Genomic DNA, 25281 nt, shown 5'->3' with positions numbered 1-25281 from the left:
TAAGTAGGTACACTCTTTTGTGAAACACTACGATGAGATTCTTTAGATACGAGTACAGCAAACTTCTTCTTTTCCAGAGTAACTTCTATAAAATAAATGGCTCGTATTACATGCCCGCATATGCGGGTGCATCGTTGTCACGGACACAGGTAACATACATGCTATGACATATCGATGTGAACCACCCAATCCGACGCTACACTTGGGACTAGATTCGACTTGTTTTATCGGCAGTTCGTGACATGACTATCACAAATGTTTATGAAAGCCGTGATATAGATCCGTTTAGTCTTGAAGTCTATCGGGCATGTCACGAAGTGTCGATTAAACTTGTGGAATATAGCCCCTGCACCCACGCTTTACTGACAGACCTGAACAGTCGGGGGCAATTTTACATACGTTCGGACTACGGAACTTAGTTATACGCGTGGGTTACTGGACGGTTGTGATTGTTCGACACAATTAATTAGCTATTCCATCCAATTTTACACTGATATTTGTTGAAAATTAATCCAGTCAGGCTTAACTCTTCCGTCACGACATGAAATATGATCAGCTTAATTTTTTGTCTTAGAATTTGTCGAATTTTAAACGTAAATACACTCGTATTATAATAGAAAACATTACTAGGGACTTAATAGTTACCCGTTTGGTTAGGGAATAAAAGAGGAATAATATCTACCATGTTATATTTCAATATTAACTTTATAATTTATAATATAACTAAGTTCCCGGTCTCAAAATTGCACTCCTAACCCCCTAACGGTCTGAAGACGACTCTGCACGATTGTTCTACACCTGCAACGCTGACACAACGACTTCGCTTTACACTTGGACGATGAAAGGGTTAAAGTAGTAGCTGGGAAAGTTGGTCAATGAGGTTGGACCCTATAACCTCCCCTGTGTGTGACGGGCTCTTATGAATTTAATGTAAAAGTAAATTTTTTGAGTAGGTACCACATTTTTTTTTCTTTCTAAATATAACAAAAAATATATATAATTGAACATGAGATTTTTTGGGTACCTACTTTACTAATATTCAAACGACAGAATAATAACCTTTTGGATAATAACTCCGTACGTCTCGCTAAAAAATTTGATACAGAATGACCCCGATTTCATAACCATCGTGATATAATAAAATACTGATATAATAAAGTACTTTTTATTTACTATCACAAAAAAAAATATTTGGTAAAAAAGTCCCGATTAAAGAACGTTTCAAATTCATAAGGCCTCAAGTTGCAACTGGACAGTTATGGGTGTCTATTCAAAACTATTATTCGTTATTCGTTGACTTGTGTGTGTGTAGAGATGTGTTGAATTTAGTACATGTTCAGTGTTAGATAGTACAAAAATAAATGTATAAGTATAAGGTTTGTGAACGTACCTAAATGTTTGACAGCACGTAAAATCTTATTTTGTTGATGAAGTTAATTTACACATTTTTCAAAAACTTGATGATGATTTTTTATTTCTCCTTTCTGTCTCGCCATATTGTTTAACTTTTTAAAATGGAAATGGGACTAAACTTGTTCCCATATTGTAAGGTCTAATTTGACAGAAAGAAAACTCGAGGAAATTCCACTATAACTATGCATGAAATTGGGCATCACGGATATGTGCGCATGTTTATCCGAGCTTACCCTATGTTTAATGATACGTAGTACCCACTGGTACGGGTGGGCACAGCAAAATTACACAGTTACCCAAAGAATACCTACATGCTAAACATATATTATATTTAAAACATGTTTAGGAATTGCTTAACGTGAGTAGGTACATACTTCTGAAACATTCTTACCTAATTACATTATGATTGATGGCCTAGCTTGTTTGCCGACTACGATAAATGAAACTACCGACGAACCAGGGTATGTATGTTCTTTGCTTAACTATTTAGCAAAAAAGTATATAACTAAGTAAATATTTAATCGTTACTTATACCGCCCGCCCTTAATAATATAGAGCCTATTTTCTGAGCGATATAATTAGGTACGCCAGCACCACGAACTGTCAAATCGTGTGAGATTCAATGTCAATGACGCACTATAGTCGGAGTAAGGTAAGAAGGAAATTTTGACAGTTATACCTTGATCCACAAATATTATTATTATTAAGTAATTACTTTTTAATATCGTTTGAGAAATGGGTCCCTGCTCTGGCGGTCTGTCATTTTTTCTGGCATTGAGAGTAGGTACGAGTACCTATGCATAGTGGCCGTCAACCAAATTAACGAATTTATTATTGCTATTCTTTCATTCTTGCTTAGATCATACAAGTGTGAAAGAGAAGTGTGATAATTGCCATCCCGAACCCGATTAGGGCACGGCAAATATTGTCCGCTCTTTCCCAATCCTACTCACAAAAAAAGATTCAAAATTTGAAGAAAAATTAATAGGTAATTTAGATGTTTAATAACAATTCGTGGATTAGATGCAAAATTATTTACTTGGTCTTGTTTTTAGTCCCCAAAAAATGTGACGGAGTGGAGCTTTTTGTATGGGGTGAGTTTTAATTTTTCTCAAGAGAATTATAATCTACTACAGCGAGAAAAACTTGCAATAGCATTCATCTTTTTTTTTAATAATTTGATAAAAGACAAAAATATATAGAAGCGTGACGGAGTGGTCAGAAACAAGAAAACGAAAATAATTTTGACCCGCATACTGAAATTCTTATAGGTACCATCTGGTACCATGAACCATGAGTTCACCGAAATAAAACAAGTTCCAAACTAAATTAGTTTGTAAATGTTTACATGCGGCTGGAATGTGCAAACAACAGATTTACACGAGTTTTGGCCGCTGGCTATTTTGGGGATAGGGCGGGAAAAGGACGTGAGAAGAAACATATGTATTATGTAAATGTTTTTTCAACATTTGCCAGAATCAGCATCAGATGTTGGTACATCGCGATCATGGTGCTCACATATATTTGAACACGCCTCTGTTGTAAAAGTGCAGCTACAAATATTTTACTAATGGGGCCTGTAATTTAAAAACTGAAGTAGAAACTGAAATGTATATTAAGTAAAAGTAGTACGGCGATAATTAGGTACTTAAAGGTACCTGCGAAACTTATATTTTTGAAACATGAAACGAACATCTAGCTGTACAGTTTTATTTTTATTTATTATGCTGAAACCGAGAAAGACCTAATACTTACCGTCTAGTAATTATAGGAGACATTTTGTGATAAAAACACGCAAAAAAAATCTAGTTTCTTTTGCTTCGGTCATCTTCCGGCCATGTTTTATCGCCCAGATATTAAATAAATACATATTAGGTACTTAATGTGCGAACTTTTTGGAAGGCAAGTTTTAATTATTGTCTATAGGTACCTACTCGTAGCTATACCTACTCGTATGTAATTGCCTTTTACATTTAATGTCGCCCATAATGACCATGTCCGGTAATGGATAAACTTGTGTACATTAACTAATAATGGCCGATGGCAATCAGAGTTTATCGGAAATGTAAACATATTTCCGAATACATTGTGGTTTATTGCTTATTTTGGAAGGTTTAATGTCCTTGATAAAAATAATACAACATTACTTTAAGTATGTGGTATTAATTAATTACCGGAACTTTTTGATTTGACTTCCGAATTCTGCCCAATATTCTTTATTAATCTCATTCATTTAGTCGGATTCACTGCTTTGTGATATGTTCTTAACCATGATTTAGTTAATATTTATTTATTTTATGTGTAAGCCGATTTTCATTACCTATTTCCCCAACGTTAAAAATACTATAAGTATTTCTTAAAATAGCCGCTACTCGTGCCTAGGTGCCTACTTACTTCATGCCTATTAATTCCTAACCTCTACAAGCTATTATGTATAGACCTTGTCTTATAAAACCTATACTCTGTATCTTTAGGTATTTAAATAAAAGTAAACAAATAATTTGTACATTTACGGGTAGTTATTGGTTAACCAACCAAACACAAAATCGCCAGGATCTGACTTTAACCTACATTATTTGATCGTGTAATGTTTTCATCTATCCTCAACTGGTTTAAGGAGCCATTTGAGGGTACATTTTGTTTACTTTTATTTAAATACCTAAAGATACATACTATAATTTTCTTCGTTAGGCAAGTACTAACTAACTGAACGCTCCTCACCTTTCATTAAACTGAACGACCTGACTTTAACCTACATTATTTGATCGTGTAATGTTTTCATCTATCCTCAACTGGCTTAAGGAGCCATTTGAGGGTACATTTTGTTTACTTTTATTTAAATACCTAAAGATACATACTATAATTTTCTTCGTTAGGCAAGTACTAACTAACTGAACGCTCCTCACCTTTCATTAAACTCCAAAAACAACTTTATAAAATATTCAAGTTATTCAACGCGGACGTCCTAACAATGCCCGAAAAAGGCCCAGAAATATTGAATTTGTATTCGAGACGGCCTGGGGTCAATACACCGTTATGCTGGTGTAATAGACTAAACTAAGTATTGTTTTAAAAGCATATTAAAACGGCATTATAGAATGGTATGTAAAAACGGCTTGTGAATGGATGTATATAATGAGCACCCGGGCTTATGGATTTTAATAGTTAGGTAGGATTACCTTTTTCTAGCGAGTGTTATTTTCAAAATACTAGAAGCTTATTAGTACCTGTGTAATATGTAGGTATCGGATGTAATGTACTTACCTACTTATCTACAGGTGCCAAGATATGTAACTTGGCACATATTAATGTAAGTAATTTTACATTTGCTGACATTGGTACCTTAATAGTACAGAAAGCTAAGCCTACTACCTGAACATAAACAGAGTCTTAAACACAAAGTAAACTACATAGGCGTTAGGTTAGCCTAGTGTTACTTATTGAACGGATGTGAACGGAACAAATGTGGAGGAAAGCCTCAAAGGTTATTGCACCAGGTACGGCGCACACTATGGAATATTAACCTAGCCGCGTTTGGATTAGCTTTGCTACACTGCCTTACCGCACATAACAACTGTTAGTGACATTCCGATCAGTTTGAACACGGAATCTATTAGCGTGCTGAACTAGTCTCGAGGAAAGAGGTTTCACTTTAACCCGTAGCTCAGCTTGTAGGTGTCATCAACAACATAGTCGGCCACAATCAACTGATTATTCTAAACCTTGCTACAACGACATAAAGTCTAATAGACGCTCCTACGAGTCTTCTTCTACAAAATTGTACATAAAAGATGCACAGCGCGTGTATACCCGTCGTGTGTCGTGACACGGCACAGTTATTGGATAGCTCCAATTACCGGTCGTTCCTACGGGCGATTAACTACATAATAGGTATAGAAGAATACTACGTTTACACCAAAACCAAAATACGCGTTTACAACCTAACAACAACACATTTAGATTAACAACAGATTAGATTAGGTTGAAGGTTTGGTGATAGGAATTCAGTCGTTGTCAAAGTAGCATAGCAACTCTATACATATATTAGAATTACATATCTTGTTTACTACCTACTACTTTGTTTACTTTTTTTTTGTAGTTAGGTAGTACCTATGTAGGTATTTGTTTTAACAACTGCATAAAGGATAGGCCTGAATAAAATTCTTCTGTATCTATTTTTAAGCGACTAATCAATGAGTTGTGTACTTTCTGTTGCTACTATAACTAGTGTGTTTGCTTTCGGAAACCACTATTTGGTGAAGTGGAAAACTTCTGACCATGACCTAAACGGAACTCTTCAACGACACGTACTTATATCACGTTTGGCTATTAGCTTTCTTTGTTAGTTAGACTAGACCTTAAAATTACCAACGGATCTCCATAATCACTGTCTCCTAATAAGACTCTTAGACGTAACTATGTGGGCCAATAGTATCTAATTGTCATGTAATAGCCATTATTTTTTTGAAGTGATAACTTCTTTAGCGGCGCTGTGCACTTTTTATGATGGGGAAAAAATGTTAAACTCGCGACAGGTAAGATTCGTAAGACGTGACGTCACGTGTGACGGACACTGTTACAATGTCATTGAGTTTTTCTTTTTTGATTTAAATGCCATCTAGTGAGTTTCCCTCAAACTGGCACTAATATAACTCGAGTACTAACAGTGATGTGCTTAGGGGTTTCAAGTAATGCGACGACATAACGCTAGATGGCGTTAACCTCAATTATACATAGTGCTGCAGACATTTTGCACTAGATGGCGCTGTTATTAATATTTTGAGTTACAATGTCATTGAGCTTTTAATTCTGCCGGCACTCCCGGAGTGCAACCCCTTGTTTTTTTATCATTATTTTCTTGTATCATGCTATATAATCACAGATAGGAGAATATTGTTGATGTAACTTTTAATTTATGAAACTAGGATGGCACCCACGCTACAAGGGCGCAAAGGTGAGGATCGTGCTGACAGCCAATGCGTAGGCCCGGCCGTGACATTACTGCTTTGATAAAGGGTAGAACAACAAAATCATGTTACGATCTTTTAGGTCATTTCCCTAGAGTTTTAGCGTAATTGACATTTACGAATATACTTTTTTTTGTGAAAAGAATATTTATTCAATGCCAGAACCATCCACAACGCAGGTTTTGTCCAAAGTGCACAAAGAGCTTCCGTACCGTAAAATGGGATGAGTAGGGTCAAAACTGAAATTCAAACCTCGATAACATTTTATTTTTACATATGAAAACTGAATAGTGTATATAAAAAGTGTTCCGGACGTTTGTATTTTAGTTTTTATTTTATTTTGGGTAGTTCCATTTCATAACTTTGACGATAAAGTGGAAAACCCACCTCACCCCGTAGTGCCTCGTATTTGGGGTGAGAGGGGTTTTCATACAAAGGTGATTTTGGAAGATTGTTGGATCGTTTTTTTTTATTATGCGTATTACTATACATAGCTCCATTTTAAATTGGAATACATTATTTTTGTAGCAGTAGCCTTAAAATCCCTTCTCACCCCCCTCTCAAACCTTCTCTCCCCATTCATAACCCACCTCTACAAACGTCGTCCAAAATTTCACAAAAGTAATATTCGGCCACAGGTTATGTAGAACTGGCATATGTTTTATCTAAGCTAAATAAGTATATAGTACTCACATGTATATAACCGATTACATTCTCAAAATTCTCGCTCGAATGGCACTAGTCCTCAAGTTCTATGGCACTATTCTGCCACTTAGATTCAAAACAATGTAATATCATTAAGCAGTCAGGATCAGGATACTTTAGTCTTTTTAGTATTTAGACCGAATCCGATTTGCCACGAGCACGATTACATAAACGTCCATACAATAAAAGATTTGGGTAAGTATCTTCTCAAACTACCTCTTGTCACGCTATTCTTCATTTGGGCAACCCGTCTGCATGATACAGACAGTTTATTAACACGATACTTACACGTGCCTATTTATAAATTAGTTCGTATGTTACCATTGACCTGATCCTAAAATAAGATCTAAATTACCAAACTAGTAATTCATTAATTTAGTAAAATTAATTACTTTACTTTATTTTTGTAGTAACTGATGGATGAGACTAATATATTTTTTTATAATTAAATACCTATTACACTGGCGAATAATAACAAGATTGGTATTTATTTTAGTTCCAAAATAAAGATTCTTTTAACAAAAGAAAGCCTAATCTAGGCGCGTAATAATTTAATTATTTTGCTGACCTAAATAGCGTTTTTATTTTAACTGGGGCATTCTTTTTTGAATATTTATTTTACATACGCTATGAGCAAAACAGATGATTTGTTTACCAATGTACCTAAGTAGTATATCATATGGAAAATGTTAGCAATTCAACCTGCAGAAATTACATGCCATGTATTTGTTTTGGATGCAAGATTTTGTGAAAATAGAAGGTACCTATATTTTCAAACCGATAAGTTTATTACATGCGCTCTTAAAATATTAAAAGAAACGTATAGTTTACTACTAGTTATGACCACATTAATCAAAACACTAACGAGACGAAACCATTCGTTTTTGACACCAAACTAATAGGTTAGAAGAAGACCAGCATACCAGCTGCCAAAACTCATTAGTTTAACGATAAACATACAACGCAACAGGACAATGAAAAATATTTCAGATAAAATATGGCGCAAATGTCTAGTCACATTAATTTTCGATGATAACTTGCAGTCTGTAATACGTTATGTACGCGCACTAAATCAATTTTTCTTTAGCGATCATCCTAAGTCAAGTCACCTCAGCAGGTGTATTATGGATCGCTTTATCCACATTTATCCACGTGATAAAATAACTGTCACTTTTTAACTCTGCGGGATAGAAAGAGACGGTGACCGTTTTATCACGCTGTCGCGTAGACAAAAACGACCATCATATCCGTACAGGGCTCTCCGTTGATTTTAGTATTTGTCATAGGTATTTATGTATTAGCGTATTAGTAAACGCTTCATATTAAGCAATTTAACATTATGTCATATGAACGAGATCTTGAGAAGCCAAATTGATTGAAACTAAGTCACAGATTATATAATAGTTCTTACGAACAGACACTTATCTCTCAAAGAAAACGCAAATACCTACCGTTTTGATGCCTACACAAAATACAATGAAGTGACCTTCAGCGCGCCGCTCCCCGCACCGCGCGCACCGGCACAACGCTAGGGTTGCTGACGCTTAGAAATGATAAATAAATACCTACTTAAATAGCGGAGTGAATTTAAAGGAAAGCTAAATCTTATTTTATACCTAATATTCCGTTTATGCGTTAGTATTTGCGAAATACTCATTTTTAAAGGTCATATGTCCCTGCAGTAGCCGCAGTGTTTACGCCGTTTTATAAACCGCGCAATGATCCCAGCAAGTATTAGTTTTAAAACTTCGTGTAATTTAAAACCAGACAGAGATTAATGTTACACAATAAAGAAAAATCATAGAGAACCCATGAATACAGGTAATTAGTTATAAGTTAACCAGAGCATAAAAGAGTAGGTACTTTCCGATGTAAAGTTAACTTACTATCGTTCAAATAAACATTTACCAAAATAAATTAAAAATTTGCTACCTATTTCAAATATTCATATACATTTGTCGTAATAAACATTACATGTTTCATTAAAGAAGTTCAATAGAAACTACATAGCTTGTAACTATCGTAAAAATTGACAGTGCGGCGCGCGGTGACGTGTGTGTGAGCGCGTGTGGCAACCAACTGGCTTGCTTATCTACCGTGAACGGTAGCAAATTCGTAGGTATAAATCCGAGCTCGCTCGGATAGTTCCATAGGCCTGACTAAGTTATCTCTTTTAATACACGGCACTACACTATGTTCATAGCTTGTAGTACAGTTTTTAGTAGCTCGCTTAAGTAGCTACTTAACCTACTGTCAACTTAAAATACACGTAGGTATAATAATCATTTGCATATTATGCAATCACTCTATTCACACTTACTTATGCAATACAAAACACCGGTGTTAAAGGTCAAACAACCGGCAAAGAATCGTAAATATGTTTGTTTTAATCGATTTTCTTTTTTCCCAACTGACACATGCCCCTTCTATTCAGATGTAAGTATTTTATTTTTCTTAGGCCCACTTGCATCATCCCACTAACCCGGGGTTAAGCGGTTAAACCGTTAACCCGGTGTCAAATTGTGATGGTAACCATGGCAACTCCAGGTTTAACCGGTTAACCTCGGGTTAGTGGAATGGTGCAAGTGGTGCTTAGAGTCCGTCTAAGATAACTCTGCATCGACATTGACGTGAATAAGTATAGCCACAATAACCGTCATATTTCCATTAAAAAAATACGTTTATGATATAATTTCAACACTTTGTCATTGTACTATTTATGTAGTAGCTTGGTCAGACTCTGCGTTTGTCTTCTGTCGTTTTAAGTTGTTATTAATAGCTATAGACGTTTTTTGACATTTTGAACCATTAATCATAGTCGACGTTAAATATAACTTTACTCAAATTATCGCCCAACAGCCCACCACTAAGTCAATGTTTGATGTTTGTTATTTTTAGTTCGATTTACGTATTTTATTTTTAATGGTTTGTTTGTTTGATTTGATATTAAGTTAAAAATTGTATTAATATGTAATTTAACGTATTAGTTTGGTCTTTTAACAGGCAAATAGAAACTATCGATATTGTACTCCAAAATGATCCAATCACTTTTTTGCTTTGGGTTTTATTTTAAATAGAATCAGAAACAGAATTTATTTATTTGTGAAAATAAGAACATCGTCTTAACATAAATATTTATTATCAAAGAAATAATATTAACATAAACTGATTTTATTTATGAAAGTTGATGGCACTTACGCCGTATTAGATTAGATTAGATTAGATTCATTTATTTCTTATTGAAAATGTACATTAAATTTTACATGTCAAAATAAAATGCATTCACAAAAAGATCGTCACAACAAAATATCAATAATAATAATCTAAAAACAATAAAAATAAAACAGTAACATAATATAATATAAAACGAATAATATAATATTTGCGCAAACACGAATTTTCTTACTAATAAAGAGCGTTTGGGCAAATGCAGCGAAGTGTAGAACGGTGCCATAAAACATTCTGATTTCATATCACACCGCTATAAAAGGCATAGGCATGGAAGTGGAACAAAAGTTCGATTGAGCTTCAGCGGCCGCAATTTCAATGAAACGGACATCGGATAGGGGAGCAAGGGCGTTATTGTCTCAACATGACTATAGCGAGCGATCGACTCAACTTAACCAGCAAAGGTGTACCTATGTTATACGTACTTATAACCCGTAAATGCCGTTAACGGTCAAAATAAAAAATAAATACACGATTCAAGCTTCATCGCCTCTTTAAAGTCCTTAAAATTCAGCATAAGAAAAAAATATGTTACAATAAGGAATTCGTTTTTGCCACAGGCTATGCCTTGTGTGGGGGCTAGCATAAATGTAATATTGTTATAATTTTATTTCCGAAATAAAACATTTGTATTTGTATATAAGGATTTGTGCCCTCTGATCTCTGCTGGGCTCTCTTTCTAACAACCTTATTTGACCCTGATAATATCAAATGCCAACTGAAACCTATTTAAAATGCGATGGAAACAATATGTAATTGTAACTAGTTACTTGTTTTTTTTACACACCGTATCTAATAAACGATGTTTTTCACATTTTCCTGTCCTAAAACCATATATTTCGATACATTCGCACGGTTTGACGCGGTAGGTAATAGATACATATGTAGGTACATGTAAAAGCGGTCACGTACGTGAAATTCTTTCATGACCCCTTCGCAACTTCGCACGCAAGTGTTTAAAAATAGAGAAATATGTCTCTTTTGCTATTTTCAAACCTCTCAAGATCGTATTTAACAAGTCGATTCGAATCTACGTTGAAAGCGATGACAACACAAAGGGGAGAAAGGGTAGCTAAAGGGGAAATGAGTCCTCGGTGCAGCGCAGCGCGGCATAGCCTTGTGCTATTACCGTTCCATCCCCACTGTCCCCAGAAGGTCGGAACAAGTCGACTGATTACGCCGTGTTTATCTCTCTTTGATGCTTTGAAACGGATTCAGTTTTTATATTTGGAATAGAATATGCATTATGTTTATATTTTTGATTTAATCCAAAACTGATTTCTTATAAAAAGTTTAACTTGAATGCGCGCAAAGATATGTGTATGGGTTTGCGTATACAAGATTGAAAACAAGATCGAAGACACAGAAAAACGTTTTCGTGCTTTCAACAATTTTTAATATCATCAAAAACAACTTCAAGGGATGTGGTTACATTATGACGTCATAGTCTAAGTTCACCGTATTCCTTTCTTATAACAAATCAGTTAGATTTTTTAAAATAGTTGCGGATCAATTTGATGATGAAAATCCTTTCGAACTGGAGCATCATTGACCGTTCGTTTCTCCCAAACAGATGAACCTATTTTAATTTAGGTATAGAGTTTTTGGAAACCTGAACTACCTATTTATACCTCTAGGGGCACTTGCGCCATTTAGGGTTAGCCACTAACTCGGAGTTAACCGGTTAAACCCGGAGTTACCAGTAGGTACAATTTAACCCGTTAAGTAGGTATATTTATACATAGTATGATTTAAAATGTTGTACACCTTGTAGACTAAAACTAGTTAGGTTTTATACGGGTTATTTGGGATTCTAGTTTGATAACGGTGAAATAAAGTAACAGTCAAAGCTAATATGAAATTATAGCTACCAGCCCGACAAGTTATTAATGGAGATTGCGTGAAATTGTTAATATAAATTATTTAAAGCCTAGCTGTCTGAACCGCTTTGAATTTTTAAAACAACGCTACCCTCCGCTATTCCTATCGTCCGATCAGAAATTCTTTACGTTAATAAGTATGTACAGTCACCTGCAATAATATGTTACTCTTTGAAGGTCGCAAAAATATGTGACACGCTTTTATGGCTCTACAAATAAGAGCTGGTATAGCTATCAGCATTGCGATACAGCGAGGAAATGCCGCCAGCATCCTTGGTACAATGCCTCAAGGGCCTATTTTAGATTTAAGCTAGTTATTAATTTCGTTTAGTAGTACCACTGTATATATATTGTATGTAAATAAAAAATCAAACTTACTTTAAAAAAAAAAAAAAAAAAAAAAATTATTGCAGGTGACTGTACAAACAGCAACCTTATTACAAAAGGCCTAAGGTCCACCGATGTACAGTTAACAGTGGGCGATGGAACCTAGCTGTAGCATAGAGACGCGAGAGACAGATAGATAGCAGTAAAATAGTGTCATGTACTGTTATAATTTTCACCTAGCCGTCCCGCACGGTTTGAGGTTATTTACATGTTCACGTGAATTAACTTAAATGATAAACGCCGTTATCACACTGACAGTGACAGCGCTATGCCCTTATATACCGGTGTCCCGCTCGCTCACTGGAGCGGCGTGCGGTATCCAAAGACCGTTTTATGCGCACCTCCAATTTTAGAACTTGGTTCAATTACTCCACTTAACTTTCTGTTTTAGCTTTCATATAAAAAATAATGGCAACCATTTGCTCCAAATTACATTGCACGCCTGCCATGCCGGTTTCGCTTTCCTTAAAAATTGAAATGAAATTGATTTTCGATGTTACCACGAATCGAAACTAAGATATCTACCGTTATCAACTCATCTCCTGTTGCAATCTTCAGGGGGCCTAGCCAAGAAGGCAATCGTATCGACAAACGCCAAACGTAACGAAAAAAAATACGGAAAGACATGCTACAAAAAGCCACGTGATTATTTACTTTACATACTCGATTGGCGTCTTCTATCAAAGATGACAACTTGGCTAGGCCCTTCGCAAGGAAAACCTTTCCTTTGCGTCTAGTTACAAAACACGTGTAACCTTCAATGAACCGAAACTTAATGATTACCTTTTTGTACCAAACAATTAGGTATATCTTAATTAACACCTGTCAGTGTTAATTAACACATTTGAATAAGATATGATAATAAAACTCGTAGAGAACCATTTTTTTCAGGCGGTTGTTGAAGAGGTTCTGTGGTGATTTTCTAGTAGAACTAGTACAAGGTAGCTGAGTTTGAAATGAAACTGCTTCACGTAGGTGTAAGGGGCTATTCATAAATTACGTCATTTCAAATGGGGGGGGGAGCGTCTGGACATCGGATGATGGTAGCAGGACGTAGGAGGAAACGGGGTCCTTCGAAGCATGATTTTTGGATGATTTGGAGGGGGGGGGGGGTCCAAAAATCGTCAAAAATAGATGACATAATTTATGGACAGCCCCTAAGTAAGCGACCTACACCAAAGAAGGCTCTTTGTTTTTTTTTTTCTTAGGTATCTCTTCTTCTTCGGCGCGTATGCGCCTGTCCAATTTTCCTCCAATCAGCCGGTTTGCTGCTTCTCTCCTCCGGAATGGGCTTGCAATCTTTTTAATATCATCCTCCCATCTGGTTAGAGGTCTGTGATCCGGCCTTTCAGAATGAGGCCTCCACCGGACACACACGGAGGTACCAAGCCGGGCACACTTGCTCCTCCTCCCATCACCTCCCATCTTTTTCTTATGTTTAATACGAGCTTACAGTTTTTTTTAATAAATATTGTATAATATATAGTAGGTAGTTAGGTACTGGAGAACATGGACGCAAAATTTGAACCCATTCACGCATGTTTATAAAAATATAAAATTTTGAAAGTAGGATAGCTAAATCTACTTTCTTAAGTAAGCTTCTACTTTCGAAATTTCATTTTAGTTTTTTACCAAGCCTTATTTGGCGCAGTTACTTTATACATTTTAACTTACTTGACAAACTTAATACAAATCAGCTTCAAACAGTTCGCAGCTGACCAATGACCAAATAACTTTTTACCAATGGCCTAAGTTAAACCTGATATTAGTTCTAGTTCTATTGAAATAGGCACGGCCCTATCACTCTTCATCAGCCTATATTCGGATTCGACGTTATATCTGTGTCATGGGTCACTGGGGCCCTATTAAAGGCTTGCCCGGCACATTGGCAGATTTTCTACACCGTTTTTGCCGTGATCAAAAAATATGTATGTATACACCCTCTTCAGAATTGGTATCGGGTATCCGGGAAATATTTACCGTGTTTGAAATGAAAATGAAATGAAATGAAAATATTTATTTGTAAAAAAATGGTTATACATAAATGGTCGTATTCTATAGATCTAACTCTATTAATCTTCCTATAATATTCCAATTAGGTTTACTATGGCGCGTTATATATAACAAGAGTGGCGTTTAAGGAGTTAATTATTGTACAACACCTAAAGTCAGCCAAAGCTTACAAAGCCAATTAAAAAAAGTACATTTTCCAACCCTTTTCTTCGAAAACAGCACTGCAATTTACGACACGCTTAACGTTATTGTGCAGTTAATTTTTATTCCGCCGGCTGCCCGCTGAAACGAAAATTTATGCTCCATTTTATCGCTTCATTCTGACTTATGCAGGCGGTGATAGCGTATATGTTTAGCGACATTATGCTCATGCAAGGAAAAACGTTGACTTTACCGATGTTTTACAGTGCACCACCACGTTATTATACAGCCATTATCTACGCGAAAATGGGGGACCTAAATTACAATTTTATGTATAAGTTTTCCGGGCTGCGTGGTGGGTAACGTGAACAGACTACGTATGTTGCATTCAACATCATTATGGTTCCATGTAGTTTAGTTTTATTATTGTTTAGTTTGTATTTTTTGTCTCAATAAAGTCCCATAATTATTTTTTATGGTGATTGCTTTATAACTTATAACATCATTTAACATTATTTATTTATTAAAAATTCAAAGGTGTATGTAAAGTCTCCAATCCGCATTGGGCTAGCGTGGGGACTATAGCCCAAGCGCTCTCCCGCATGAAAGGAGGCCTGTGCCCAGCAGTGGGACGTATATAGGCTGAATTATATTATATTATATTTATAACATCAAAAAATTGGCAAATTGTAAAAAAATAAGACCACAATGTTTTATAATTTAAGTCTGTTTTTTTTATATATTTATACTTGTTTTCAATCCTAACATAGTCCTTTTAACTTCACAAAAATTTGATCGTATTCCATAAAAAAATTTCAAGATAGATCATGAAGTGGTTTACGCCAAACCATTCAAAATTTATACTAGTGTTCTACTTAAATTATCTTTCTATTTCAGTTTATTCAAGTTTGGCCTTAAAAATAAAAGAGTCTGCAATTTCACTACGGAATACTGGCTTGGCTCGTGTTAGTTCAAAAATAGTTCACCGTTACCTATCATTGACCGGCGGACTGAACTGTTCATTCAAACATTTCAAACTTTCCAGTTTATTCTGCAAACTCCGGTCCGATAGTAAAACAATGAATGGACCAGAGAGCTCCATTCGAAGTCATTCACGAACGAGTGAACGGGAACTAAAGTTTGACAGTTCGACAAACTGGGCGGTAGTTTCAACCGAGTTTTAAATTTTAGCTATGAGCATGAGTATGACTAGTATACTTTTACAGTAGGTACCTAAATGAATGCCAAAGAAAAGCTCTGTATAACAAATCCGGAATATTGTACAAAAACTCACAACGTTATGAATGCAAAATAATAATACAATACTACTTAGAGTACTTAGCAATACTGCCAGTGCCTTTGCATAATAACCTAACGTAATGTGAATTTCCGTTCTCAAAAACTATGACGATCTTCGTCTCATTTCCATGAGTAACCTAGGATGTTTCTTGACTATACTGATTCCTAGGATGGTTCTTGACTATACTGATTCCTAGGATGGTTCTTGACTATACTGATGCCTAGGATGGTTCTTGACTATACTGATTCCTAGGATGGTTCTTGACTATACTGATTCCTAGGATGGTTCTTGAGTAAGTATATTGATTTGATTTTCCTCAACTAGGTAACTACGACTCGTAGGTAACAGTGTACATTAAATATAACAGTGGATTAATTTAAAGCTTTATAGCAGTTCAACACATTAGAGGCTAATCTGCAGGCTAGTTACACGCATTAGGCCAGGGGTCTTCTAACCGCGGTGCACGAGGCTCTTTTGAGGTACCTACAATTACGGCTCTTGTAGCTTTGCAGAGTGGAACTCCTAGATTGGTTAAAAAGAGCATATTTATTTTTATATTTAAGAATTGAATGACTTGTAAAAATTACTTATTTTACCAATAAAGATCTGTATATCTGTATCTGTAGGTACCTATATACATATTATTGTTCGTAGCTCTTGAAACAGAAACTGCTATTTTTTACTTCGGCTAACGGCCTGATTTCAACATTAAGATCAAAGAGTATAGTAAGTATATTAAGATACATCAAAAATTTGCTAAAAATACGATATAGATCGGATATATATTATGTCAGTGTCAAAAGTGAAGTTTTAAGTAAAATAAAGCTGCGTAAAAAAGTTAATAAAAATTCAAACTTCTAAAATGAGCTGACTTCACTATTACCTATACTAAAACTTATTCTGTAACCTAAATATCGAATTATAAAATGCCCATGATCCATTTAAATGGAATTTTAATGTAATGTCAGTTACGCGAAGTTATGTACTAAAGACGAATTTAGTGTACGTAGTACGGTGCCTATTTTCAATGAACTGGAACGTAGATAACGGGCCCCGGGGTTTGATGATCAGCACACGAACCGCGGTCACCACCGATTTACGCATCCATGCTTAATTTGGTATGAAAGCGCGACCGCTTACCGTCTATAACATCTGCAGGTGTTTATTTAAAGAAGAAAAAAACATTCTAAAAGTAAACATAGCTAGTTAATAGTATTTATAAGTAAGTTAGTAAGCAATTATTCTTTATTGCACCAATAATTATACATTTTACATACTTACATGTAAAACTACAAAGAAATTTATAACATAATATGGTAATGATGCAGCTGAGTTTTACTGTTCATGGCGTAGGTAATATAATATATATATATATAAATGTAAAAGAGCTGTGTATTATGTGTAGGGACTTGGCGTTGCTTCTAATTTTATTCGTAGACTGTGGGTGATGGCAGTTTATGTGCAAATATGCAAGATGTGTAAAATTTCGAAAAAAATATGAATCTTCTCGGTAATTTAAAAAAAAAATTTCAGGAAACAAAAGTCAAGGATAAACAGGACAAAATTTTACAAAAATATGAGAATTTTCCGAAATTTTTCGAAGTGGAAATTTTGCAAAATTTTAGAATTTTCTTAAAAGTTTTCCCATCCCTGCATTAAGCTAATTCGCAGCGTATTCGTGCGCAGGTTTCACGATCACAGCCAGCCAATCACGACGCGAATATCAAAACGTCTAATGGATACTTAAATCGGTTCATTGAAATGTCAGAAGTTAATTAACAGGCATGATTGTATTGACGTGGTATTGACTCCACTAGCTGATTCGAATGCACTCAAATATATATTGGCGTCGACTCTAGGTAATTGTCATTGAAAGGACAGTGTCATAATATTTTTGAGCGCGTGCATGTATATATACGAAAATTTCAACATATATTAATTAGATTAAAAAGAAGTAACTGCTCTTGTAAGCAATTGTCAAACAGATCAACGCGCATGGCGACACGAAGCGTTTTTAGTCCGACTGCGACATCTAATTATAGGTACCTAAAACAAGCGGCATACTGGCAGACTGGCACCGCTAGCGAATAAAGATGCATCTTCAATCGTTTAAGTAGTCATTAAACGTGACAAAGCATCCAAGCAGCTATATTTTCGTCATCATTAAGCTCGACACATCTTCAAGTGGTGCGCAGACGATCAAGCATGCTTGACAAGCACATGTATAAATGTAAGGTTAAAGTGGCCAAATACATATATCGTAAGACACCTTTGTTACTATAAAAGTAACATAAAATATGATACTGTCTGTACCTACACGAGCAATCTCGATTGTAAAACACAATCGCCTGCGCAGCGCTTTTGAATTAATTCGCTAAGCGATAAACACTTACCTCAAAACTTGAACACGTCTGTACCGCCTATTTGTTTTTATAGAGCCATAAACGAGAAATCCTCCAACTACAGACCGACCGTAAACCCTAATTACAGCCGTAAAACTCAACCGCATTTACTGTCCGATTAACGGATTCAATTAAAAACGGCTTGCCTTTAATCTTTAATGAAACATCTTTAAGGAGCATCAATGAGCGCTTAATCTTTTTAGTTCGACGAGATAGCGTTTCGTTCTTATCTCCGGATCTATCGCCCAAGAAGCGAGTCTACCTCTGTGCCGACGGAAAGTTTCCGACAATACCATATTGTATTCTTTAAAAATTTTCAATACCTAGGTACTTAAAACTTCTTACATTGTAAGTAATTAATATGGCAACTTTGCTTATGATTTAATGAAGGGAAATTTTCATTACCCGTTTCTAGTGACTGCTTTCGGCCCGATTCGAACCTTAAGATACGTCAAATATTACGTCTAGATACGATATGGATTACCTACATATGTCAGTGTCAAAAGTGGCGTTTCTTCCAACAAAAACGACACTGACATATCTAATCCATATCATATCCAGACGTAACATTTGACGTATTTTAAAGTTCGAATCGGGCAGTTTGTCAAACACAAACTCGCTACGCTCGTGAATCTATTATAGAATCTTTCGCTTGCACGGGACTCAAAATAAGCACTCGAAGAAATATTAAACTTTGATCTCTTGTTGTACAAATAACTATTTTATGCACTACATCGTTCAAGCATTTACACGAATGTAAAGTACATTTAAATATGCCCTGTACCTGTAAATGACTTTTGAAACCTTGAAAACTAATGCCTGGCATGCGGTCGGGCTTGAATTGAACCGCCTCATCTAGAAATAATCAAACCAATACTTAATAGCAATGGACGGCGGTCACATTACATTGAAGTTTCCACACAAAGTATCCCATTTTAAGGGTTTTTGAGTGTATGTTGACATGTCTAGACTTGACCGCACACAACATAGGTAGGTAAGTAATTAAAATGCAATCATTGTGATTGTTAAGCTAATCATCGCCGCATCGTACGTTGATTATTACAATAGTCATATAGTAGGGAATCGTACTTAAACTTAAGTGCTAGTTCGACTTACGGTTTAAGGGTTCCGTACTGTCTCAGATTTTTTTCTTACGGCGTGGCAAAAATGCCGCAATACTAGGGCGTTGTATTTGTTTTTCTTTTTTATTGAATTTTCGTTTTATGGATTGTTACATAACATTCTAAGGTAAAATATGAACATTAAATAAATTAAATGTGTCTATCTGTTTTCGAGTATCGCTCGCAGACGTATCTGCTTGTTTAAAAATTGGTTTATACCATTTCGGACGGACATCAAAGGCTTTAGTTTAGTTTTTCACGCCGCGAACACAGAACCCTAAAGATGGGCTATTAAGATCACTATCTATTATGGTGATTACCTTTATCTATCTATCATTATTTCGATCAGTATTATTGCTGCAAACACAAAATTGTTTGGATATTACACAAATTAAACAAAACGATCTGATAAGGTCTTCATTAACTTATCTACACACAATCATAATTAGTGTTAGTTAGGATCATAGAATGTTTAAAATGTAAATATTTGTGTGGGTATACCTAAATGTTTGAAATGTATATCGACGATATATGTGTGTGGTTAGTTTTACAAGAATGTGTGTATTTTTTTGAACTAAAAATAACAAATACCTATAGGTGTTATTAAAAAGTGTATGGGCCTATTTGAAAAGACGTTATGTATTTACGTTTTTATGGGTTTGAGGTTTTCTTCATTTTGCGTGGTACGAGTAAATTACGCATGTCATACTTATTGCCGTACAATCTTGTTTTATAATCTTGTTCAACGAACGTTGTCCAATTTGGCATAGTTACTAATTAAGGTACACACAAACATACACCAAAGCATAAACACATACGAATAACACCGTAAAGATCCGATTAATGAAGTTACTTATTAAGTAAGTTCTTCTTCTCCGTCGAATTACTCTTGACAGAGCAGTCGTGGTCACGTTGAACGACGAACGATTCTACGCCAGTTCTCCCTGGCAGATGCTTCTCTGGCACATGTGTTAAGTGGGGTGTTGGTAAGGGCTTTTATCTGATCCGTCCAACGCATTGGGGAACGTCCTCTTGACCTACAGCCATTGACCCGTCCCTGGACAACAAGTCTCTCCATGGCCTGCTCTCCACGTCGCGTCACATGTCCGAAGTATCTGAGGATACGCGCTCTGACCGTAGCTGAGAGCCTCTCTTTCACCTTAAGTTCTTCAAGTATGGAGACGTTTGTACGGTGTTGTGTCCAAGATACTCGCAGCATTCGTCTCCAACACCACATTTCGAGTGCGTCGATTCTTTGTCTCTCTCGCTCCTTCACTGTCCATGTCTCAGCACCATACAGTAATATAGGGAATACGAGAGACCGCACTAATTGGACTTTGGTGGCTTTGGTGATATTTCTGTCCTGCCATATCCTCTTCAACTTCTCCATGGCAGATCTTGTAATAGCAATTCGTCTTTTAATTTCATCCGCAGAGCCTCCAGAATTAGTTACAAGTGATCCTAAGTAAATGTAAGACTGTACGACTTCACAATTTGCAATCTCGGTTATATCTGGAGCACCAGATATAACCAGATTAAGTAAGTACGTATCGCAATATTTGTCCTATTTGTGACATCGTAAACGAATCGTCGTAAAATATTAATCAAAGCAAACTCGCCTAAACTGAAACTTATCTCGTCAAACCGTCAGCACAACTCTCGTAACAACAGTAAAAGGTTCATAAACGCGGCATACGCAGTCGTGTAGATTTGATTAAACCCACTCGAGTGGTTGTTCTCCTGGTAGACTCGATCGAGTTTCTGATCGAAACAGGAGATTGAAATACGTAGGGAAAGCGGGGACTTTTTTATTTTTATTGAGATTGCTTCTATCACAGACCACGAAACGTGTGTAAAAGATACGTCACAATCATGGCATTTTTTACCTGAATTATTCAGTACAATTACACTCGTAATTCACGGCAACAAACAAAACTTCTAAGCGAGGTTATAATGTTTTCAGTCAGAGTGCACCAGCATTATTATGAGTGTAGATACTGTCTATTTATTTTATTTGGGAGACTCTTAAGCTATTTTAACGTGAAAGAATTAGATGCCATAGAGTTTTGTAAATGGCATGGGCATATTTAGCGTCACTACTGCCGTCTCGCAGCTCCACTGCAAGTCTCCGGTGCTTAGTGGAATCCGGGTGTAAACAGTTGGGTTTTTACGACTATACTCATACTAGTTGTATGACAGTGGAGTATCTGGAATTATATAATCCTTGCCATCTCAAGACGAGTGCAGCCGCCAGTAGGAATGGGATCGCACTCCGCTCAGGTTCTTGCGGGAAAGTGGAGAAAGTTAGGTACTAAACCTAAGTTTCGTTTAGTCTAGAGACTGGAAAGTGAAAAGAAAACTCGTATGTACGTGGTACCACAGATTAAGCTGCGTACAGAGGACTCACTGTTTAATAAACGCGAAGTTTGCCATCGGCGTCATCGCTTTAGGGGTTATTACATCTACATATATCCTTTCACCGGACACTCTACTATCTTGCTGCTAAGAGGGGCAGAAAAACAACATAATACCTAGATACTTTTCTCTGTCCCTCTCTGTTCTCAGTAGAAAGTGTCCAGAAACATGAAAGATGTAACCCCTTTTCCCGCTTGAGTCCAGAAACCGAAATAGCCCGAGGACCGTTCGGTTACCGTTACTTTCCAAGCTGAAAATTCTGCGATAAATCTTTTATCGAGGTCTCTATTAACGTCTAATTTATCTTCTCTAAAAACTATTTTATCCACAAATTTATGCCACCGTCGCAGGATATTAATCGTAAATCATAAGTTATCGAGCTCATAAAGTTTGTTGAGATTCTGTTTGCGTTTCGCATCCGTCAACATTTGGTTAATAATTTCAATCAACTCAAAAAAAATCATAGTTTGTGAAAACGACAAAACCGTAGTTAGTAAACGCTATACTTAAGCCATTAGTAAATTACAAAATACGTAAAAAAGTTATATATATCTCCTAAATAATAAAATATGGACTAGGACCAGAACGGCTATAGAAGTCAAAGATACAATACATATATGTATAACGTCTCTTGTAGGTACCTACTTCATACGATTAAATGAAATTAAACTCTAATTCAAATGAAAGCGATAATGAATAAACACATTAGTAAACAGCACTATAAACAATTACAACTTTTAATAGCTTACTGTAAAATAATAACAGGCAGTATAGAGACTTTGCCTAAATTACCTACTTACAAATAAATACAAAAAGGTATTTTTTGATAGTGTAACGACCTTTTGTTTATGCAACCCTTTTTGGTTGACACGAGACACCTGAGAAAAGCGATAATGATCTGAAGTTGAAGACAGCACTGACGCCTATTTTTATAAAGATTTGAGTTACAATTTTGCACAAATGTAAGCCTTAAGCCATGTAAGGGATAGACGTTCTTTGCTATTTTTACCACGTTTTCAGCACTTAACCTTTTCGACGCCGTGTCAAACACAAAAGCTGTCACTCGGACGCCACGTCACCGAAGTGTCAAAACTGAAATGGACCTTTATGCATATGCACGTAGGTCTATGTTGATCTGTGGTCTGTGACCGATTAATCGGTCTTGGCGTTGGACCTGCGGTGCGGATATATCGGTCATTGGCGTCCAAAAGGTTAAGTAAGGTCAAACTTTAGAAATGTCACTCTTCATGAAGTTGTGATACTGATGAATGTGTTCACTGTGGCAGTAGTGATTAATTAGTGTAACTACCTATGTTAATTAACACCATTAAACAAGGTCGCAGCGATGGAATTTCACGCGTTGCTTAGGTATGTATGCTATGTATGTAACGTCACGTATCAACTTTATAATCATACTGAAATATTTGATAAAAGTAAAAACTAAATCAAAATCCATTTGCGGTTAACCGCGATGACTGCATTATCGTTTCAAATCGATTTAGTTACGTATTTATAATAATATTCACCCATAAAAACTCTTGCACCGTTGCCAAAGGATATTATTTACGGGTATATAGCTTTTTTTACTATAAAATTTATTAAATATGAACTTAACTAGAAAAGCGAAATTTCATTTAAAATTTAGGTACGTGAATTGAGTAGAAGGAATTTTTCGTAGATATAAGCACCATCAAACAGCAATAAGTAGGTACTTATGTTTACCACTCGCCTGTGTATATCACTGTTTTAAACTGTTTTATACATATGTTCAAACGTTTGTATGTTGGTTTCTGCAATGCACTTTGTACCTATACTAAGTATGTGGTATAGTTTGTGTCCATTTTCCACCGGGCCTAAGATGGTCGCCGTTTTATAGTTTGTCGACGTGAATGTCACGCCCTAACAAATCAGAGGCGCAGACGACACACAATAAAAGTGCACCCAATATTCGTATAGATCAGAAAATGTATTAATGTTACCTAACCGCGCATGGCATGACACCAAATACATATAACGCGCGATGTCAGAAAGTGCCGTAAACTTTTCATAGCGTGTCAAAGGCGACAATAACGGCTAGCAGCAACTTAACACTAATTTAACTCATTGTTACAGTACATGTACGAAAACGGGACAAACGACGACGGCCTGCTAACCCGAGACAAGTTTATGGAGGTGAACGCGCGGATGGAGGCGCGGCGGCGGTTCCTGAGGAGCGAGTGCTCGCGGCTCGGCCTAGACAGCTCGCGGAACAAGGCCTACGCCTGGGAGTATCTCATCAATCGCCAGTACCATGTTATTTGGTAAGACCTCATTTCCTTGTCTCTAAAGTCGGCCATTTTATTTCGTACCTACTTCTTTCCTGCACTTTTCCGGTTGTATCCTAAAGAGTTAGCTTTTAGTGCGTGCGCCAGAAATGGATGCCTCAAGGGGCCCACTGATTAACAGTCCGCCGGACGGTATCGGCCTGTCAGTTAGAACAAAATTTTGACAGTTCCGAACAACTGACAGGCCGATACCGTCCGGCGGACTGTTAATCAGTGGGCCCCTCAATCGTTTGTAGAAAACGCTAATAAACGCTCAGATAAATAATGTATGGAAATGATACCGTTTTGTTTCGATTTCTGCAAACGATTATCATCTTGGCTAGGCAGCAGATATTAAAGCGATGGTCAGTAGTTCGAAATCGAATGACTAGAAAGGAATGTCAGATAGTCAAAGGGTTAAAGGTGTCTAAACTGGGTCGTTACACGTATCACGCGGCAAATAATAATTTAAGCAACGGAAATGTCACTGAAGTGCTAATTCACGTCGTTGCAATTAAGCGGTTGTTCCAGTTTCATGTAACGAGTAACGACTAATTGCATTGTTTTTGTATGCCATGGGGCAAAAAACCTCGGCGCTTTGCTATACTGTATTTAAATATAGGTATATAGTAATATTAGTTATACACATAGCAACAATGATACCACAAAAGGGGAAGGTGGGGTCCCTTGGTTTTCCATAAAGTTTTAAGACATAATGTATTGTTTGTCATATTATCATTAGTCATAAAACTGAAACCGTTAACTTTTCAGGATTTTCGTAAGGTTATTATGTAGATAGGTTAGGTTAGGTTTGTTTTATGGCAATCCTGAAAAGTTACGCGTTTCTGAGAAAAAACAATTATGACAAACGAAAATTCGGACAAACAATACATTATGACTTAAGACTTTTTGGGAAACAATAGAGACCCAGGAAGGTATTTCAGGAAGGTCAATTGGATGTGATTAAAATAAGCAATATGCTAGATTTCTTTTTCTTGTGATATTG

General features: G+C 36.2%; 1 protein-coding gene and 1 long non-coding RNA gene across 3 annotated transcripts in view; both read left to right on the top strand.

Moving 5' to 3' along the window:
• The window catches only part of LOC134798162 (uncharacterized), a 152438-nt gene that overhangs the window by 110263 nt on the left and 16894 nt on the right, over positions 1 to 25281 (top strand). The gene's annotated exons all lie outside the window — the stretch shown is intronic.
• The window catches only part of LOC134798150 (carbohydrate sulfotransferase 13), a 68455-nt gene that overhangs the window by 35270 nt on the left and 7904 nt on the right, over positions 1 to 25281 (top strand). Inside the window, exons 3-4 of one of the 2 annotated variants that reach the window (XM_063770489.1) lie at positions 78 to 149; positions 24085 to 24272. In XM_063770489.1, coding sequence (XP_063626559.1) covers positions 78 to 149; positions 24085 to 24272 — 260 coding nt within the window. The remainder of the gene's footprint in view (positions 1 to 77; positions 150 to 24084; positions 24273 to 25281) is intronic. The other variant, XM_063770491.1, reaches the window with a different exon arrangement.

The sequence above is a fragment of the Cydia splendana genome, chromosome 16 (genome assembly GCF_910591565.1).
Source record: "Cydia splendana chromosome 16, ilCydSple1.2, whole genome shotgun sequence".
NCBI classification, from domain to species: domain Eukaryota; kingdom Metazoa; phylum Arthropoda; class Insecta; order Lepidoptera; family Tortricidae; genus Cydia; species Cydia splendana.
Note: the sequence above shows the minus strand (reverse complement) of the source record. Positions and strands in the feature narration are given on the sequence as shown.